Here is a 17,190-nt window from a genome sequence, read left to right as displayed (position 1 = left end):
AAGTGTGAAGCAATATAGCCTCAAGTTCACACAATTGTCTAAATATGCCCCAACCTTGGTGGTGGACTCTAGGGCGAAAATGAACAAATTTGTTATGGGGATATCCGATCTTGTGGTGAATGAATGTAGGTTGGCAATGCTTATTCCAACCATGAACATCTCCCATCTTATGGTTCATGACGAACAAATTGAGGAACAAAAGCTCAAGCAAGTGGGTAGAGAAATAAAAAGGGCAAGAGTTCATGATGGTAATTCATCTAAGGGTAGATTTGAGGTTTAAGGCAAACCAAGGTTTAAGAAGAAGTTTTCTAATCAAGGCACTTCTAGCACTCCTAAGGTCAACAAAGAGAGGGTGCCCACTCCAATGCCACAAAGTGGTAGTGGAGGTGGTTCTTATGTTGATAGACCTACTTGTGCAAAATGTGGCAAGAGGCATGATGGCAAGTGCCTTGTTGGCATGAATGGGTGTTTTAGTTGTGGTAAGAGTGGCCACATGAAGAGGGATTGTCCTATGCTTAAGGTTCAAGGGAGAGAGGGAAAGCAAGTCCCTCCAAGTGGCTCAAATTCCGATGCTCCCAAGAAGAATCGCTTCTATGCTCTCCAATTTAGAAGTGATCAAGAGTGGTCTCCGGACGTTGTCACCGATATGTTACAAGTATTTTCCATTAATGTTTATGCATTGTTAGACCCCGGTGCCACTTTATCTTTTGTTACCCCTTTAATGGCTATGAAATTTGATGTAATCCCCGTAAAGTTAGAGGAACCTTTTTCGGTTTCTAATCCCATTGGTGACTCTATTGTTGCTAGAAAGGTTTATAAGGATTGTCCTATTTCCTTGTCTAATAGAGTCACATTGGTTAATTTGGTAGAACTAGATATGTTGGACTTTGATGTCATATTGGGGATGGATTGGTTGCGTGCTTGTTTTGCTTCCATTAATTGTAGAACAAGGGTAGTAAAGTTTCAATTTCCAAATGAGCCCATTTTAGAATGGAAGGGGGGAAGCTCTATTCCTAGAGGTCGTTTTGTCTCATATCTAAAAGCTAGAAAATTGATTTCTAAGGCGTGTATCTATCATATTGTGAGAGTTAAGGATCTTGAGTCCGAGACTGCTCCTTTAGAGTCGGTCCACGTAGTAAGGGAATATCCAAAAGTATTTCCTAATGACTTGCCCGGAATCCCTCCGGAACGGGAAATAGACTTCGACATTGATCTTTTGCTGGATACACAACCCATATCAATTCCCCCTTACCAGATGGCTCCAGCCGAATTGAAGGAATTGAAGGAACAACTCAAAGATTTGTTAGATAAGGGTTTTATTCAACCAAACATATCTCCATGGGGTGCCTCGGTATTGTTTGTGAAGAAGAAAGATGGTTCACTTCAGATGTGTATAGATTACTGCCAATTGAACAAAGTCACTATAAAGAATAAGTACCCACTCCCTAGAATTGAAGATTTGTTTGACCAACTCCAAGGGGCGAGTTACTTTTTGAAGATTGACTTAAGGTCGGGGTATCACCAACTTAGGGTGAGAGGGGTTGACATTCCTAAAACGGCCTTCCGAACAAGATATGGTGACTATGAATTCCTAGTTATGTCTTTTGGTCTAACAAATGCCCCGGCGGTATTCATGGATCTTATGAATAAGGTATTTAGGCAATATCTTAATTTTTTTGTGATCGTCTTTATTGACGATATTTTGATCTATTCAAGAAGTGAGGGTGATCATATGAAGCATTTGAGATTAGTATTGCAAGTCCTCAAAGACCACCAACTTTATGCTAAATTTAGCAAGTGCGAGTTTTGGCTAAGGCCGATTGCTTTCCTTGGTCATATTGTGTCAAGCGTGGATATAGAGGTGGATCCAAAGAAAATGGATGCGGTTAGGAGTTGGCCTAGACCCCTAAGCCCCACCGATATTCGAAGCTTTTTGGGTTTGGCTGGGTATTATAGGAGATTTGTTGAGGGCTTCTCATATATTGCTTCTCTATTAACGGTCTTGACCCAAAAGAAGTCCAAATTTGAGTGGTCGGACGCTTGTGAGAAGAGCTTCCAAGAGTTGAAGGATACGCTCACCTCCGCTCCGGTGTTGACTTTACCTGAGGGTATCGACGAATTCGTAGTATATTGTGATACTTCGAGAATAGGGTTGGGGTGTGTTCTCATGCAACATGGCAAGGTAATCGCCTATGCTTCAAGGCAACTTAAGACTCATGAAAAGAATTACGTGACCCATGACCTCGAATTGGCGGTAGTGGTTTTTGCTTTGAAGATATGGAGACACTATCTTTATGGGGTACACGTAGATGTGTTTACCGACCACAAGAGTCTCCAATATGTGTTTACCCAAAAAGATTTGAATCTCCGACAAAGAAGGTGGTTAGAGCTTTTAAAGGATTATGACATAGAGTGTACTTTACCACCCTTGCAAAGCTAATGTAGTTGCGGATGCCTTGAGTAGATTGTCCATAGGTAGTGTGGCTCATGTAGAAGAAGAGAAGAAGGAATTGGTTCATGATGTGCATAGGTTGGCCTGATTAGGTGTCCAACTAGTTGATTCCACCAAGGGTGGATTTATGGTTCATCATAGTTCCGAATCATCCCTTGTTGTTGATGTGAGGTCTAAGCAACATCTTGATCCTATGTTGATGTAGTTGAAAGAATCGATTCTCAATAAGTCTGTTGAGGCTTTATCCCAAAGGGAGGATGGGGTGCTTAGGTACCAATGTAGATTATGTGTTACGGATGTTGATGGCTTAAGAGAGAAAATTTTAGAAGAGGCTCATGGTTCACAATATTCTATTCATCCGGGAGCCACCAAGATGTACCGTGATCGACGGGAAGTCTATTGGTGGAATGGCTTGAAAAAGGATATAGCGGGTTTTGTAGCTAAATGTCCGAATTGTCAACAAGTCAAAGCCGAACACCAAAAACCCGGAGGTTTGTCCCAATATATAGATATTCCTACTTGGAAATGGGAAGATGTGAACATGGACTTTGTAGTGGGTTTGCCCCGTACTAGAAGACAACATGATTCTATTTGGGTCAGTATTGATAGGATGACTAAATCAACTTACTTCATTCCGGTTAAGACTTCATTCTCAGCAGAAGACTATGCCAAGTTGTACAAAAATGAGATAGTGAAGTTGCATGAGGTTCCCTTATCCATCATATAGGATAGTGGTTCTCAATTTACTTCACACTTTTGGAAAGCTGTCCAAAAGGGGTTTGGTACCAATGTTAAGCTTAGTACCGCATTCCACCCTCAAACGGATGGTCAAGTGGAAAGGACCATTCAAACCCTGGAGGACATGTTGAGAGAGTGTGTGATTGATTTCAAGGGTAGTTGGGATGACCATCTTCCTTTGATAAAATTTGCCTACAACAATAACTACCACTCAAGCATTGCCATGGCTCCGTTTGAAGCACTATATGGTAGAAGGTGTAGATCACCGGTGAGTTGGTTTGAAGTAGGTGAGTTTACTCTAATAGGCCCCGAACTAGTTTATGATGCCATTGAAAAATTTGGCTTATTAGGGAAAGGTTGGAAAAGGCTCATAGTCGGCAAAAATCTTATGCCGATAATAGAAGGAGGGAATTGGAATTCGAAATTGATGATTGGGTCTATTTGAAGATTTCACCTATGAAAGGTGTTATGAGGTTTGGCAAAAAGGGGAAGTTAAGTCCCCGATATGTGGGCCTATACCAAATCTTAAAACGTGTCATTAAGGTGGCTTATAAGTTAGAGTTACCAAATTAATTGGCCCCAGTTCACTAAGTGTTTCATGTCTCCATGCTTAAGAAGAGCATCGGTGATCCGGTATCCATCCTTCCTTTAGAGGATTTAGGAGTCGATGAAAGCCTTTCTTATGAAGAGGTCCCGGTAGAGATTTTGGACCGTCAAGTAAAGAGGTTGAGGAATAAGGAGGTAGCTTCCGTTAAAGTTTTATGGAGGAACCACCTAGTTGAGGGTGATACTTGGGAGGCCGAGGCCGATATGATGTCCCGTTACCTTCATCTTTTTGCTTCTACTCCTATCCAAACTTGAGGTAAGAAATTTCCTCATGACATTTTTTTAGTATTTTTGGGAGTCATGTGTAGTTTATGAGGTTGCATGATTTCCTTGTATTTGACATGTTCTTGATGAAATTCATGTTTTGTATCAATTTAGCTTTCATGGATTATATGTTTCTCATGTTGAATTGCATTTGGTTATGATGTTGGCATATTCGATTTCAAGAAATGAGTTGATGAACATGTTTAGTTATGTTGTGATGAGATAGCATGTGGCTTAATATTGTTGTTTTGAGCTTGCTTGTGTTGGAGAAGGTAGTTCCTCCCATGTTTGTAGGAAATGGTAATTTTGGTGCATAATGAGATTGTGGATGTAGTTCCCACTTTTTTTGTGTTGCATTAAGCTTATGACGTGGAGTTGATGCTTCCTCCTATGATTTGTGCATTTGAATTATATGTCATGAATGATGGGCTGCTAGTCTTGAGTCTTTGTTCCCCTAGAAGTGTTTGGAGTGTCATTCAAGGATGAAAGTTCCTAAAGGAGAGAGGGGTATTGTAACAACCCGGAAAATTCGTAGGTTGAACTAGAGCCTAAATGTAAGGTCAAAAGCTATAAAATAATTTCCCCTAAGTTAGTAGACCATCTAAGTATGATATGGTGGTTTAGGAGTCAAGGCCTAAAGGAGAAGTTCCAAGCAAAAAGGGGCAAGCCAAGGCTGCCCCAAACTTGGAGCTACTGCCTCAAACTCCACAGCCACCACCACGGCTCGTGGTCATGACCACGGCTAGTGGGAGGCTTCGTGGAGTTGCCTTGGCCAAGGGAGGGGAGCCTCCAAGTGTCCTAGACACTAACCCCAACCTCCACGAGAGGGACCACAAGTTGTGGTCCACTTCACGACTTGTGAAGGTGTGCGTGAGACTCCCTTGGTTTTTAAGGAGTTGGGACATTTTAGAGGAGCTATTGCCCAAGGCACCACAGACACCATAACGGGCTGTGGTGCACTTGACGAGGGGGAGGGTGGGTCGTGAAAATGTTCGTGAACATGCATTGGCATGTGGAGGCAAGGCATGAAGGGCCTTGCCATGGCCTCAAGACCACGACCTCCACCACGACTCGTGGTCATAACCACGGATCGTGGGAGGTCTTGTGGCCATGCCTTTGCCTCGTGGGGTGTTGTCACACTTATGGGAGCTACTGCCAAAGGGACCACGAGTCGTGGTCCCCCCAGACGGCTCGTGAAGTGTGGCAAGAGATGCGTCCGCCCCCTATATGTTTGATACCTTCTCCTACAATGAAACTAGTAACCCCAACCCCGTTAGTCATCCCATCAATTACTCGTCGATCAAAAAAATGAGTAAATTCAGCTAAACCTCTTATCCCATCAACAAAGAATCTTGTGTAAAAAGCATCTATGTAAGCACGATTATATAACCAATCATATATGCCATTTAGAATTTTGTCCCACAGAATTCTCTTAAGACCCTTTTTAACAAAAGAGTTAATGAACTCCAAATTAAAAAAAAAAGAATAAATAGTGAACCTGGACGGGTTCACTTAAATGAGGGACTTTTAGGTCATTTCCTTTTTAGTCCAATTTAAGTGGGGGTGTTTTGGGTACTTTAGGGGTAAAATATATATTGGTTTTAAGTCTAATTTCACAAGTCTTAGTCATTTTTCACAAACGCCCAACTGAACTAAAAAACCTCCCACTCTCTCTAGACTCAAGAAGAAAAAGAAGACATTAGAGCTAGGGTTTCAAGGTTCTTCCCCAAATTTCTTGGAGTTTCATAGTTGAGGTATGGTTGCTTTTCATCCTTGGGTAGCTATCACTCAAGGAACCCCTTCAAATATGTTTTCAAGGAATCAAATTTCCCGCAATTTCTAGGGTTTTCATTCTATAACATGGGTCTTCTTTCCAAAATATTTTCATTGCTTAATTGTGATTGTTTATTGTTGTTTATGATGAATTATGAATATATATTGATGGATAATTGATTTTTATAATGAGAATTCCCCATAAACCATTGTGTTCCCCATGTTGATAGATCTTGAATTGATATTGTGGGTTGGATGATATTGTGAATGTGTCAATTGAATATTTTTATGTTGATTAAGCTATTGAATCATAAATTTCTGCTATATTATGTAGTAATTGTATATAGTTGGGTTTATTGTGATTTCAAGGCCCTTGAAGGGAAAATGTATGAAGGTTATGTCTCTCTATGGGAATTGTGTATGAGAACTTGAATTACTTAGATAGTAATGATTCTATATCTATTGTGTTGTTGTGGTGTTGATGACAAGATCCACTTACCGTATACCCTATACCCTTGATCATGTATGTATGATTATGGTAAGCTTGTTGTGTGATTGAAAGGACATCCTCATGATTACAATACGATGATAATGTGAAAGGTTTACTCACATGCTAGTGTTTCTAAAGTGAAAGGAGCATTCTCACGTAAGGAACCTATGAGCTATTATGATGATATGTTGGCATGAGTGCCTAATGAATGTTGTTATGAACTTAAGTAAAGGCTAATTATGACTCTAAAAAGGAATAATGCATAGCACCGAGAGGACGTGAAAGTGAGATGGGGGCTTGTACGTTTAGCAAGTCCGGCCTCCCAATGTATGATATCTCATGAGATGGAAACCTTCTACGTTTAGCATGTTTGGATTTCTAGTAGCAATCTCCTTGTCCCATAACTATGTGCCCACATAGGTCTTAGCTAGTGGATCCACTTAGAAGCTATTATGTTAGTTCTACCTTAGGCAAGTAGAACACCTCTTTTCGATGTGGGGGTAGAACACCGAATTCCATGTAGCTCACATGGTCTATGTCGGTTATTGCAAGTCTTCCCTAAATAATATGAATATGAACTATGGTAAGGAAATGGTCTCTAATCAGGATTTCTTAAGGGGTACTACTTAGTGTGAGTATGGGGTATGAAACTTCACTTATACATTGCACAAGTAGACTTTAAGAGGGGTTGTGGTTAGGTTCTCTTATGGTATGATGTTATGATGAGTTATGAACTATGTATGAAAAGGGTATATATGAATGTTATGTAATATGAATGTCTTCACTCTTTTGTATGTTGATTATGACTATGGTAAGATATGTATGTTGTTGGTGACCTAACTGTGATACTTAGCATTTGGCAAGGTTAGGGGACTTTACCTTTGCATTCCACAAGTGTGGTTGGGGGTTGCTTATGTGTTGGTTTAGTTTATGTTTCTTCATAAATGTGCATAATGGTTTCTAAACTTGATAAAGACATGTTTTCGATTAAAAGCCCCTTTTAGGCATGCTTGAAGGATTTTGTGCATGGAATCCATACTTAGTACAATTAATTGTGCTAACCCATATTTTCTACTTTACTATGAGTGTAGGTTCTGGTCATTGATACTTATTACTTCCTTGAAGGTGAGGTTTGGGTCGACTATCCCCTGGGCTTGGTGAGTCCTTAAGTTCGAGGACAAGTTGCTATTGATTCTAGTCACTAGTTTACTTCATATGTTCTAGACTATGTTGTATTTCCTATTTTTGAAGACTTGTTGATGTAAAGGGATTGACCCTATTTGTACTCTTATAACTAGATGGTGATTAAGATAAGTCTAGTTCCTATTTTCTTATATGAAAGAAGTTGACTTCTATTGTAAAAGTTTTTAATTTTTTCATATTTTTCTATGTCTTTATGCGATGATGAAAGTTAAGGGCTTGTATATGACCCCTTCGGGGTCATGTACGCCGTGTTACAAGTAGGGGGTTCTCTCGGGTCGTGACAACAATGACCCTCAACTTAGGCTTTTGTCCTGAGTTGTGACATCGTATCTTCGGAAACCAAAGGATATGATATTATTGGGTAAGAACAAAAACTGACTTTTAGGCTCAAATCGGGTTGAAGTGGTAAGCTTTTTATTTGGTAGTTCTATTTTTGGCTTTTTTACTGGATTACAAAAATGGCCTACTGCTCCTTTCCTATATAGTTGTTCTCAGACTTAAGCAAGACTACTCAGGCAAGTTTTAGTTTCTGCTCTCAGTGTTAGACTTCAAACAACACTCACACACACATGACATATGACTACATTATCCAGTTTCTTGGTTCACTTATTTATTGATCAGACTAACAATGCTGAACATGTAAGTATCTAAGATGTCATCTAAAGATCCTAACAGTCAAACCTCAGATCAAGGTAATCATTACACATAGACTAGTTGCTGCACATTTCAACACACCAACACAAACACAAGAACACAAAATCATATGAATTTTCACAGTAAACACAGAGTCAACCTCCATTCATTCTAACAACTAGAATAGTAGGTTACTCACCACCCCCTTGATGAGTCCATGAATTGGACTCATTTAGGGCTATATTTTAATAGAAATTGTGTCCTCAAATGCTTATTTTATCTCAATATCTGTGAAAACCCTTAAGTTTCAGGTATTTGAAGTTTTAAGGAAAGCATGGAAACTACGTCGCAAAAAGGAATGAAAGGGCTGAAAAGAACGAAGAAATGAAGTCCTGAGGATCGTCGAGTCTACTTGGCGAGTCGCCGAAGGGTCTTACTTCACCTTTAGTTCCAGTGTGCTGAGCCCTAAAGGAAAGGATCAAGTCGGCAGAAAAAGGAAGCAGTCGGTGCATCGCCGAGAAGTTCCACAAAGCAGTACCATGTCGCCCAATAACCCATAGCACGATGATGTTAAGGGCTGGTGCAAGACGATGATGAACTACACCAAAGGGCGAATCGCCGAGTTGATTGGTGATTCCGACTAACGACGCCAAATGATCCACCATAGCACAAATCTGTATAAACTATAAATACTAGTTAGAGTTTTAGGTTTAGTGTGGAACAATTATTATAATTTTCACTTAGAATCGAACATTATTGTAATTTTTAGTCTAGAATATTAGTTTTTCAAATTTTTGCTTTGAGTTTGAAAGGGTTTTGAAGACTTGAAGAAGAAGAGGGTTTCATCTCTAAGGATTTGGACTTGGGTCTCTTGGATTCTTCATTCTTGGCCTGTAATAAGACTTAAATCTTCATACCCATTTGAATGCAAGCTCATTTAGGTATAAATTTCTATCTCTTGATGTGTGGCTAAAAACCCCAATTCTTGGGGTGTGATTTAGCGAATACGGGTTAAGATAATTGTTGGATCTTGCTTGCTGATAGATTAAATGTAAATTAATGGTGATTTCATCTAGTAGTTGTGGTTGAATTTAATGGATTTGTAGTTGCAAATACAAGTTCACTCATGTGTTTTCGGCTTGCTCGAGAGAGATGTCGCAAAACCAAAACCACTATTGATGGCCTAAGGAGTGGGTCGACATGAGGCTCAGCCCGAGAGGGTGAGCCCTAGTCCCATATCCTAACACTCAGCTCGAGAGTGTGAGTGGGGTAAGGTGTAGGCTGGTCTTCATGCGGCAAGTGGGTGTCCGAGAGGAACCCATTTGAAACGGGGTAAGTTGCTCGAGAGAGAACTTATTCCCATACAAAGCTTAGCCTAGTCACTATTACTCTATAAATTTTCTATCGAAAGCATGTACTCAATAATTTAGATTAACTTGTATTCCGGTCACATCCCAAGAATCCCGCTCTCTTTGTTAGATTTTCTTGTTAATCTTGCTAATTTTAGCTTACTTGCGACAAAACTCCCATTTCTTAATTGACACTTTTGTGTCCCTCTTTAATTTACAATATTTTTACTTATTAATGTCTTTAGCTATGACTAGTTATAGCTAAGTTTTACTTTTCTATAAATTCTCAAAACCACTCTCTTGGGACGATCCCAACCCTTGGTTAGGTTACTATACTATTGCACGATCGTAGACACCCGAACTGTAAGACGTGTCATTGATTATGCAAACATCACCTCTCCCTAAAAAATGGACTTTGCCCTCAAAGTCAATAGAGAAAATAAAACAGGGCTGTGAGGAGGGGTCATACCTACGACACTCTAGGCGCCGTTAGTTGGATCAACATCCACACCCTTATCAACGGGTGCAGTCTCAGAACTCAGCACATGATCAGGCTGGCCACCAATTGCCGGGGCAGGTACTTCGCTACCAGAAACTCCAGCTAACACTGCATCTCGTTGTTGTTACTCACAAGCTTATTTTTCTCTAGCTTCCTTCCTTGATGCCTTGCGGGCTTTCTTTTCTTGCTTTTTTTTCTCTCTGGACAGGTCAGCATGTGTCTCCTCATCAGATTCTTTGGCTCTATGTTTCCTGTTGCCAGACTTACTCATGGGCAGTTCACCCCAGACATCATTAAGTGATTGAGTGGAGGGTGCCTGATTTAGCAATTGCATCAAAGAGTCCGGCATGACCGGAGTGGGTACATGTACTGGATGTGCAGCCAATTTAGCAACCTGAGTTCTCATCTCGGCCAATTGTGATTTGAACTCTTCAGTATCTACTGAACCGGTGGCCTGAAATCAATCCTGGACAAGATTCTCCAAACCATCCATTCTGTCTTTTAAGACAATCAGCTCCTTCCGCATCTCATCTTTGATCTCTTTTTTCGTAGCTAACACATTTGTCTCTATTATTTGAGGCATTCAGATTACAATATGATCTACCAATGTCCTGGTTTGGCGCTGATCTGTAACCAATTTCTTAAGAAAAATCATAGGAATGGTGACATAGGTACCTGGAGCTTGGGAGGCTGAAGCTGGAGGTGGTGGTTCCCCTGTGGAAGGTTGTGATGACTCTCCTTGTTATGGATCTCTATCTGCATGCGGGATGTCAATTGGTACGTGATGGACAAAAACGAAGGTACCTACAGCTGCAGATTTCACACCAAAGAGATGGTTCGCGAAATCTTTGATCCTAGAAACTTGGGTGAGTCTGAATGCTTCACCCTATCTGTCAACCAGCCTGTTCGGAGGAATGTTCGCTTGTCGACATAATTTCCCTATCAAAGGAAATGAAAGTCCGGGTCTCTCATTCAGTGCCCTGTCTCTTATCTCGGTCGCTATAATCCGCCCCACATTTATCGGGTATCCAACCATGAGGCATGCTACCAATGAAGCCAGTGAAGGAGATAAGGTGTTATTATTAGCCGTCGGCCTCAATTACGCACGGACAACAGCCCACCAAACCTTGGCTGGAAAAGACGATGATGCTTTTTTAATAAGTGTTGGCATCGTTGTGACCCAAACTGCATTTTCCCCATCGATGGAAATTTGTCATGCAATCTAGCGTAAGACCCTCTCTCGAGATTCCTGAATCTCCATGGTAGTATCACTGGTTACTGCATGATGTTTGCCCTAAAAAAGGCCAATTGAATCTGGTGCAGTGTAATCCGGGCCATGCAACATCCTGTTAATAGTGGCCTCAGAGATATCTATTGATTCCCCCGAACTATAATTGAGTTGAGTGGACCCCATGCAATGGCATTGTCTCTCTGTCCCCGTTTCGTAGTCTCTGTTTCAGCAACAAAGTTTATTAGCGTCGCTGCATAAGATGAATAAAACTCTCTGGCCAGGTGGCTGGAGTATTCTCCAGGTACATTTTCCATCCAGTCAAACTGATGGAACTGAAATGTCCGATAAATGGGAATACCTTGATATCAGCTACCACCACCCTAGTCTCAGGCATGATTGTGTGCCTCTTGAATCTTCCATTCTTGGTCACAATACCCTTGTTGAAGAATTTTTTGGACCGGTTCATAGTCCACATGGAAAGGTAATAGGCAATCAGTTGCGGCCTCGCTGCAGGATCAGGTTCATGGATGTTCACATACATCACCATGGTATCATCATCAGTGATCTCTACATCCTCATCTATAGTAGCTGCCTCCTCTCATACTCTAGTATCGACTTTTGTATTTACCGCAGGTGGAGAGGTGTTTGCATCTTCCTGAAAGCCGCTTTCAGATTCTGCACTGCCCCCTGAGTTATCAGTAGATTGGCTACCTGAACCAGCATTAGATTCACTACCCGATGCTTTACTTCTACCGGAATGACTTCCTCTTTCTTCAGATTGAGGAGGAGTGTCCTGGAGAATATCTTTCTTTGTCTGTACTCTAGTAGCCCGAGCTGAGTGATCTTCAGGTGTGACATTTATTTGCACCTCAGAACTACTAGCTTCGGAGTTGTCATGACCCTCTAATTGAGAAGAAGTTGGGGGCAGGTTTGGTTGCGTTCTTTCTTCGAGCAGGCATCGTATGTGAGAACACAAAACTCATTAGTACACAACATAGTAAAATGACACACTATTGGGTGCTCAGACTTTCCCTGTGTGATTACATCGTGACGCCTTGCCTTAAGAATGCCGTCACCCAATCTATCATTAGGAAGGGCCACAAAATCAAAAGAAGACAGAAATAAAGTACAGAAAAAATAATAATAAAAAAAATTTACAACCAAGTAAACTCTACGGGAGCTCTCACGGGCCGTGGTAGGTACCACGGTCCGTTAAACCCTTCGTGGAGTTAATACAAAAGCAGTGTGCATCAGTGTGCCACAAAAACTTGACCAAGTAATGTTCACGGATGGCTTCACGGCTCGTGGAGTGAACCACGGTCCGTAATACTGGTCGTGAACTTATCAGAAAGATGGAAGGAATTCAAGTGTGGTCCACGATTCGTTTCATGGTTCGTAGTAGCTTCCACGGTCCGTGAAGCCTATTGTGGTCTTACACTTGACTTTTTCATTAGTCATCGACTTCCCACAAACAGTATAATTTAGAATTACAATACCAAACTCTTATTTTTACATAGGATCACACCCAACACATATCCACACATCACTAATTTTCTGAATAAATTTAACTAACACATGAGCTCTCAACCAATTTAGACAAACAAAATATCAACCTACTGTTATCATCCCTACACAAGAACAATTAAATTTCTATAATTCAACTAACCCATAACAATTCGATAACAATCAAGATTATTCCCAACATACACATGCTAAACTCGACTAATTTGAAGTAAATCTAACTTGTTTGTAGATAAGATCAAATAATAACAAGTTAGAAGAGACTTACTTGGATTAGAGGAGAATTTCGCACAAAAATGAGAAAGTGAACTGGTGACTTCACGTTCTTGGCAAAATCGACTAGGGTTTCGATTTAGGGATGAAAATTAATAATTTCAAAGTTGAACACCCTTGATTTTGTGAAAAAAAAGAACCGTTATATTGAGAGGAATAGAAACAAAAGTGACCTTTGGCGCTTTGGAAGACCTACATATGTCTTATTTCAATTATTCCTTTCGCGTGGGTCGAGTCGGGTATTGGTAAACTGGTGTGTGGACAACGGACCGTGAAATAGCCCGTGATGGGAATCACGGTCCATGAGAGTTCCCGTGAATCTAACTTCAATAAACACTTACTTGTGGCAGATGACAGATCGTGAAGTCACTCGTGATGGGCATCACGGTCCGTGAAAGGTCGTGATCATGACTTGGGGACTAAAATTCTTACCTGAGGTTCACGAGAGGCTAAACAGTCTGTGTAAGTTTTGACGGACCGTGAACCCTTCCGTGAACCTTTTTCTTGCAAATTCCAGTAGCTCCTTTAAGATGGGGCTAAGGCTGACGGACCGTGAAGTTGCCCGTGAAGGGCATCACAGTCTGTGAGGTTGCTCATGAAGAGCAGTCTACACCCAGTTCATGTACTTTTTAGCTCAGTATCTCATCCACACATCAACACACAATGACTCTATAAAAACAAAGAAAAATAAGGAAACAGGAAAATACCTAATACAATTACATATTGGCTTGCCTCCCAAGCAACGCACAATCTAACGTCGCAGCGCGACACAGGTTACTTGATTACTCAGACTTCATCAAGTTTACATTCCTCCACGATCTTCACATTTTTTGGACCACCCAAATATGCTTTGATTCGCTGGCCATTTGCTTTGAACCTCTCGCCCTTATCATTTTCCAGCTCAATAGCACCCGACTGAAACACTTGTGTTACCTTAAACGATCCAGAACATTTGGATCTCAATTTTCCTGGAAATAGACGAAGTCTGGAGTTGAAAAGTAATACCAAGTCACCAGGACTGAAGGTTCTCTTTTCAATATGCTTGTCATGGTACAACTTCATCCTCTCCTTGTATAGTGCAGACCTCTCATAAGCTCTCAAACGAAATTTATCCATCTCATTGATCTGATCCAGCAATAGGTTTGCAATTTCGCTCCAACTAAGGTTTAACTTCTTCAAAGCCCAAAGTGCTCTATGCTCAAGCTCAACCGGCAAATGATATGCCTTTCCAAACATTAATTGATGTGGAGACATACCAATAGGCGTCTTGAAAGCTATCCAATATGCCCATAGAGCATCATCTAACTTTCATGTCCAATCTGTCCTGTTGGCATTCATAATTTTAGCCAGGATCACCTTGATTTCCCTGTTGGATACCTCTACTTGTCCATTGGTCTGTAGGTGATAAAGCATTGCAAACTTGTGCTGTTTAACCCCATACTTGGTCAGAAGCGCACTGAATACCTTGTTGCAGAAGTGAGAACCTCCATCACTGATAATAGCTCTGGGTGTGCCAAACCTTGAGAATATATTCTTCTTTAGGAAACCAGCTACACTTTTGCCATCATTCTCAGGCAAAGCGTCCTCAACCCATTTGGACACATAGTCCACTGCAACCAATATGTACTTCTACCCATAAGAACTCATAAATGGGCCCATGAAATCGATGCCCCACACATCAAACAACTCCACCTTTAAAATAGGTGTTGTGGGTAACTCATGGCACGGAGAGATGGCTCCTTATTGCCGGCACACTTCACAACTCATTACTATGTCCATGGAATCTTGATGAATTGTGGGCCAGTAGTACCCACACTGAAGTATCTTGTGGTCTGTCCAAGCACCGCCATGATGGCCACCTACTGGAGATGAGTGGCAAGCTTCCAAAATATGTAGCATCTCAGCTTCAAGGATGCACCGCCTGATGATGTTATCAACACAAATCCTGTACAAATAGGGTTCATCCAAAAAATACATACCTACATCGTGCATGAACCTTTTCATCTGCTGAAATGTTAGTCCTTCAGGCATCAAATCACTAACAAGAAAATTAGCATAATCAGCAAACCAATGAATAAGGTCAAGAGTTGTGGCTAATACCTTCTCATCCGAAAATGCATTATTTATTTCAAGCTCCAACACTTTGTTCTTTTCAGCCTCTAACCTAGACAGGTGATCATCTACTTGGTTCTCACAACCTCTCATATCTCTAACTTCAAAATCAAACTCCTGGAGAAGCAACACCCATCTGATCAACCTTGGCTTGGCATCTTTATTTGCCATGAGGTATCTTAGAACTGCATGATCTGTATGAATTATCACTTTTGTGCCTAGCAAGTATGCTCTGAACATCTCAAAGGCGTACACTACAACTAGTAGTTCATGTTCCGTGACCGTGTCATTTCGTTGCGCTCTATTCGGTGACTTACTAGCATAGTAAAACATATGGAACATCTTGTTTCTCTTATGCCCCAATACAACTCCTAGAGCAGTACCACTAGCATCAAACATCACCTCAAATGGTTCGGCCTAATCTGGGCCAATGATCACTGGGGCAGAGACTAACTTCTCCTTTAGGCATTCAAAAGCTTCTCCAAAAGCTTGCACATGAGGTGTGCAATCTTAGAGAAGTCCTTGATGAAACACCTATAGAATCTAGCATGTCCTAAGAAGCTTCGAACACCCTTCACATAGATTGGTGGAGGTAACTTTTCAATAACCTCAATTTTGGCCTTGTCGACCTCTATCCCCTTCTGTGATACTTTGTGCCCAAGAACTATGCCCTCCTTCACCATGAAATGGCATTTCTCCTAATTCTGCACTAGATTGCCTTCCTCACATCTTTGTAGGGCCTTGCTAAGATTTAGCAAACAATCATCAAAAGTATCACCTACCACCGAAAAATCATCCATAAATACCTCCCGAGTGTCCTCCACCATGTCTGAGAAATAGACATCATACACCTTTGGAATGTTGCTGGTGCATTACATAGTCTAAATGACATGTGTTTAAACGCAAATGTGCCATAAGGACATGTGAAAGTGCCTTTTTCCTGATCTTCAGGAGCAATTGATATTTGGTTGTAGCTAGAGTATCTATCTAAGAAATAGTACCACCCTTTACCAGCCAACCTATCAAGCATCTGGTCCATGCAAGGCATCGGGAAGTGATCCCTCAAAGTCCACTTATTCAGCTTCCTGTAGTCCATACACACTCGCCATCCAGTAACTGGTCTCTATGGGAGTAACTCATTCTTAGCGCTTGCAACCACAGTCATACACCCCTTTTTGGGCACACATAGTACTAGACTGACCCAGTGGCTATCAGAAATGGGATAGACCACCCCAGCATCTAACCACTTGATGATCTCTTTTTTGACCACCTCTTGCATAGATGGGTTTAACCCTCACTGGTGTTCAATGCTTGGGCTGCAGTCCTCCTTGAGTTTAATCTTATGGGTGCATATGCCTGGAGGTATTCTGATGATATCAGGAATGGTCCACCCAATGGCCTTTTTGTACCTTATCAATACTTTGATCACCTCATGAACCTGTTCATCATTTAAATCTGCAACCAAGATCACATGTAAAGTGTTGTTAGTTCCCAAAAATACATACCTTAGGTGACTAGGTAACTATTTCAGTTCCAGCACTGGTGGCTCCTCGATGGATGGTTTTCTTGGAGGGCTTGGCCTGTTTTTCAACTCTAGGTCTAGTTTCTTTAGAGCATACGAGTGTGCTCCCATACCTGCAAAGCATTCATAGTCTCTATATAGTCCGACCTGAAATCAGCTTCAAAGTTCATTAGCACTACATCTAAAGTTTCAATAGCCATCCTCTCTTCGATGGGTACTCTCATTTCTTCATCAATAACCACATCTATTGCAGACACTACATTCATGTCATGTGGCTGCTTCATCGCCCTACAAATATTGAACTTTACCTCATCCTTGTTGAGTCTGAACTTCAGCTTTCCTCTCTCAACATCTACTAAGGTTCTTTTTGTGGCCAAAAATGGTCTTCCCAGAATGATGGGAACCTCAAAGTCCACTTCGCATTCCCACAGGCCGCTTCACTAACCTATCTGCCATCATTAACCTCATTATTGTGGGTATTGGAATTCCTAACCCCAATATCTTGTAGATGGCTAACGACATCA

General features: G+C 41.1%; 2 protein-coding genes across 9 annotated transcripts in view; both read right to left on the bottom strand.

The window, feature by feature from the left end:
• Window positions 1-17,190, bottom strand: part of LOC125825752 (elongation factor 1-gamma 2-like) — a 1,064,241-nt gene that overhangs the window by 44,680 nt on the left and 1,002,371 nt on the right. The gene's annotated exons all lie outside the window — the stretch shown is intronic.
• Window positions 14,341-15,543, bottom strand: LOC125825743 (uncharacterized). Its single transcript, XM_049505055.1, has 2 exons — window positions 14,847-15,543; window positions 14,341-14,642 (listed from the first exon to the last, which is right to left on the bottom strand). Exons 1-2 carry the CDS (start codon window positions 15,541-15,543, stop codon window positions 14,341-14,343), a joined length of 999 nt encoding a protein of 332 aa, XP_049361012.1.

The sequence above is a fragment of the Solanum verrucosum genome, unplaced genomic scaffold (genome assembly GCF_900185275.1).
Source record: "Solanum verrucosum unplaced genomic scaffold, falcon-dt-bn FXZP01000003.1, whole genome shotgun sequence".
In the NCBI taxonomy this organism is placed as follows: domain Eukaryota; kingdom Viridiplantae; phylum Streptophyta; class Magnoliopsida; order Solanales; family Solanaceae; genus Solanum; species Solanum verrucosum.
Note: the sequence above shows the minus strand (reverse complement) of the source record. Positions and strands in the feature narration are given on the sequence as shown.

Excerpts from the sequence above, each read along its gene's own strand:
- LOC125825743 (XM_049505055.1), bottom strand. The coding sequence starts at position 15,543 with ATGTTTGATGCTAGTGGTACTGCTCTAGGAGTTGTATTGGGGCATAAG. Across the intron at positions 14,643-14,846 it reads AGACCACAAGATACTTCAGT|TGGACTATGTGTCCAAATGG; the intron begins GTGGGTACTACT and ends TATTGGTTGCAG.